This window comes from Mustelus asterias, chromosome 17 (genome assembly GCF_964213995.1).
Source record: "Mustelus asterias chromosome 17, sMusAst1.hap1.1, whole genome shotgun sequence".
NCBI lineage: Eukaryota > Metazoa > Chordata > Chondrichthyes > Carcharhiniformes > Triakidae > Mustelus > Mustelus asterias.
Window position 1 is genome coordinate 47,255,176 of NC_135817.1, and position 4,220 is coordinate 47,259,395.

General features: G+C 45.1%; 1 protein-coding gene across 1 annotated transcript; it reads left to right on the forward strand.

The window, feature by feature from the left end:
- Nucleotides 1-703: 703 nt before the first annotated feature.
- On the forward strand, nt 704-3,740 carry LOC144506448 (mid1-interacting protein 1-B-like). The gene has a single exon (XM_078232577.1). The coding sequence runs from the start codon at nt 1,070-1,072 to the stop codon at nt 1,532-1,534; it is 465 nt and encodes a 154-aa protein (XP_078088703.1). The 5' UTR covers nt 704-1,069; the 3' UTR covers nt 1,535-3,740.
- The last annotated feature ends 480 nt before the right edge of the window (nt 3,741-4,220 follow it).

Genomic DNA, 4,220 nt, shown 5'->3' on the forward strand with positions numbered 1-4,220 from the left:
ACAATTAAAGTCTTTGATTTGATTTGTTATTCTCACATGTATTGGGATACAGAGAAAAGTATTGTTTCTTGAAATTTACGCAGGTTCTGCTCTGCCCTCAGTGTCTACCCTCCATATTGAATTTAGCAACCTTCACTGCATGGGAGGTTTGATGGAAATTCAGCAGCACAAAATTAGGAATGAAATAGCTGGGAAATGGTAAGGACACTATGTTAATTGGCACTAATGCGTGTTGGTTAGGTGCATTGGCAATGCTGAATTCTCTCTCTCGCTGTACCCGAACAGGCGCCAGAGTGTGGTGACTAGGAGATTTTCACAGTAACTTCATTGCAGTGTTAATGTAAGCCTACTTGTGACACTAATAAGTAAACTTTGACTTAAACTGATGAGAGGCTGCCCATTGAGAAGGGTCTGGGCCACCAGCAAGCAGCACTCACTCTCTCTCTCTCTCTCATTCACAAGCTGTCCCTGTCAATCAAAGCGGCGGTTGCCAGGGTTTCCAGTGACGTGGGTGTGGCCCGGGGCCATTGGCTAGGTTGCCCGGTCTCATTAGCATATTGACGTCACAAAGGCGAACGGCCGCACCATTGGTCTGCGGCCAGAGGGTGAGGGCGGACGTCACGGGGCCGGCGAGGCGCTGATTGGTTGCCGGGGCGCACGCGCGGGGGGGGGTAGGGTGTAGACGTTGGGATCGGAGTGGCTCATTCACTCAGTCGGTGCAACTCCCCTCCATCGTACTGCCCTGTCCGGCCATGAGAGCATGAGAGCAGCAGAACGGCCCGGAAACCAGAAGGGAGGCGCTTATTACATTTGGGTCAGTGCCCAACGTCCAAGTCATCTTACGACAGGTTCCATCTTGCTTTGCAAAACGAGTTGCGAAGGAAAAGAAAGCGTTGCCAAGTGACTGACACCTTCATATAAGTGCGCCGAGGAACTCAGCCCGGGTCTGTAGTGCAAAGAAGCAGGTCGGCAGTGCGTGGAGCGAAGGGAAAAGTTGCTGCCAAAAGCTCCGGTTTGAGGGATTCCACCTAGGGAAGGGCGAAAGCTGAAACACCCAAGTTCAAGGAAGATGATGCAAATCATGGATACGTACAACCAGAAGCACTCCCTGTTCAACGCCATGAACAAGTTTATCGGGGCGGTCAACAACATGGACCAGACGGTCATGGTGCCCAGCCTCTTGCGGGATGTCCCTCTGGAGGACGAGGGCAAGAGCGAAGTCAACGGCGTCGCCAGCACCGGAGCATCCAACTACTACTCGGACCAGCGGGACATGTACAACTACTACGTCCTGCTGAAGTCCATCAAGAACGACATCGAGTGGGGTGTGGTGCAACTGGAGGACAGGAAGAAAGATAAAGCCGCCAGCATGGACATGAGGGTGGACGAGCCGGAGGCAGAGGAGGATTTGCAGAAACAATTCCACTATCACCTAAACGGACTGTACACCGTCCTATCAAAACTGACCAGAAAAGCGAACACTCTAACTAACCGCTACAAACAGGAAATCGGTTTCGGCAGCTGGGGACACTGAGCACTGGTTGACTTTATACTTAGGACTGATGAAGTTAAGCTAAGCCTAACTGAAGGTTGCAAGGTTATTTTTCTGCTCTGCTCCGGGGGAAAAACGGATTTAGCTTGATCACTTAATAAGCCCTTTTTCTGTGTTTTTTTTTCCGTCTTATTGCTGGGAGAAGGGAAGGCTTTGTAGGATTATGCTTAAGAAATAAAACTTCCATGGAACAAGCGTGGTTGTGAGCGGCAGTGCCGGTGGAGATTACATCATTTTACTTTGCACTACTTTGTACTGTGTATGTGATGTATAAAATTGTAATGTCTTGTAACCCGTTTACTCATTTTATAAACGCACAAAATAGACGCGTATCTTTTTACAATCTCTACGGTGTATGAGTTTGTAAAATACGCCTCGGAAAAGGGTTATAAAATGCCTGACACACAAGAGGCTATTGACAGGGCCAATGAAATGACTGAGAACTGCATAGTTACTTCTGTGTGCAACTTGCTGTATGGAACCAACTGAAAATTTCTGCTAAAGAATAATGATGAGGTTCCTTCCTGTGTCGTCAACCTATTTTTTTTCTTATTTAAAGCCCTACTTTTGTACAGGGTGTTATATTAAACCTATATGTGTTTAAAATAAAAATAAACGTAAGATTTTCACGAGCTTGTGGTAAATTTGGGACGTAGAAGACGTTTGATCATGAAAAAGCTGGTGACACGTATTTTACGGGCAGAGTTAAGCCTGTTTCCTTCTGGAACCGAGACAAGAAGCTTTTAATTAATCCGGTTTAGGGAGAGCTCAGGATTTGTTCCCTCCCTTCCTCCGCGCCGGCTACTGAAAGATCATTGCACAAGTTTCTGGGGGCAGCCAATGTGCTGTCTCTGAGCAAATGCGGTCTCGGGGTGGATTGTTCTAGGGTGTGGAAGGATTTGTCCTTTCTGCCGCATTCTTTCCCCGCCTTTTACAACTGTGAGCAATCCTCGCTCGGGCACCTCCATGACTATTGAGCTTCCTCTTGCCTGTAAACCATACCTCCCACAACAAAAGCTTGGATTTTGTCTCCTTGCACTCGCCATTAGTTGAATTGAAGCCGGCGATCTGCTTATTACCAAATTTCTGGAATTGGGTGATATGGTTTTATTGAAATGAAGGAACCGAGGATGCTCATGGGGTTGGGGGTAGGGGCGAGCGGGTGTAAGGGAAACGATGCGCCCGCAGGTTAGACACAACAGGAATCATTTCAGGTAGTTCTTATAAAATGAGCATTGGTAAAACATACAAGATAATTCATCTGTTGACACAGGAATAAGGAACGGCTTATAGGGAATGTTACAATTTAAAATTACGGCACCGCGTGTATATAGGAAAAGTGCAAAATACGTATTTGAAATACTTTAATGTCAAAACTCTTGCACCTTTTAAAGGGGGGTATATATCCGATAAACGTTAGTTCGTAATATACGAAGGGCCTGAATTTGCTATGCAAAACGTGTCTTGACAAAGGACCCGAAACAAAGCTGCATTTTTCAGTGCCGATAATCGTTAAAACAAATCAACCTTTTTCCGGGTAAATTGAAATTATGATACATTTCGGGCTTTGTGTTAATAAATAATTGCAATTCAACATTAGATGATGCAGTCCTAGTATAAATGGATGATGAGCCGGTATAAATGTCTCCTCTCCATTCTTAACTTCTCTCTCCACCATTGACGGCTATATCGCCAACACCCAACCCCCACGACTGGAATTCCTGCTCTAAATCTCTCCACCGCCCCCTCATTCTCTCTGGCGTTACAATCCACCTCTTTGAAGACCGGCATTTTTGGCCCTCAATATCTTAATCCTGTTTCTCAAAGGATAACATTTTAGGTCTATGACCTTTTATCAGGACTGGAGGATGTTTAACCCTATGTTTCGCTTTTCTAACCAATCCAAAATGGAATTTTTAAAAAACCTAATGAAGAACTTGAGTAAAATAAAGCAATGGGAACCTTTGAACCTTAATATCTGCAATATCCACTGTCTGTTTCTGTTTTATTTCAAATTTTTGGCATCTTCAGTTTTTTTGTTTCCTCTGGTTTACTTTAAGTTTGTGAAATGCTCTGAAATATTCTTCTTTAGCGGTGCTATGTAAACTGTTAAAAGCTAATTTACACTTTCTGGACTTACAGACTAATTTTTGTAATGGGACTGAAATTAAATATTCGTCAAATTGTTCCATTGTGTTTTAATTGCAAGTTTTGTAATGAGTAATGAGTTGGTAGTACACTCATCTGATTCCGAATGGTTTGAGCTCCACACGCTAAAGCTTTAGTTCAATAATTGTTACATTGCCAGATGTCCTGCCCGTAAAATGTGATAAAACATGGCTGGATTTTATGGTTCTCCGCCAGCATGTTTGAGAGGAGTGGGGGGAAGGGGGGCACATAAAATGCAGTGTGTGGCCAACCCAGTGCTTTCCTGCCTGTCACAAGCCTATCTCCATTTTATGATGGGAGGTGGAGAAGTCAGATTTGCCCTTGTGCCTATTGAGATTCTTGACTGCCTCATCCTGTCTCCACTGCTGTTTTACCCAGGGCAGGAGGAGATCCAATTCACAGGAGTAGCCAGGCAAGGTTTTAATTGAGCGTGCTGTTGGGCAAAATGGGGTGTGGCAGTGGCGAGCTCCTTTGGAAGGGTTCCCTCTGCCCAGGGGAA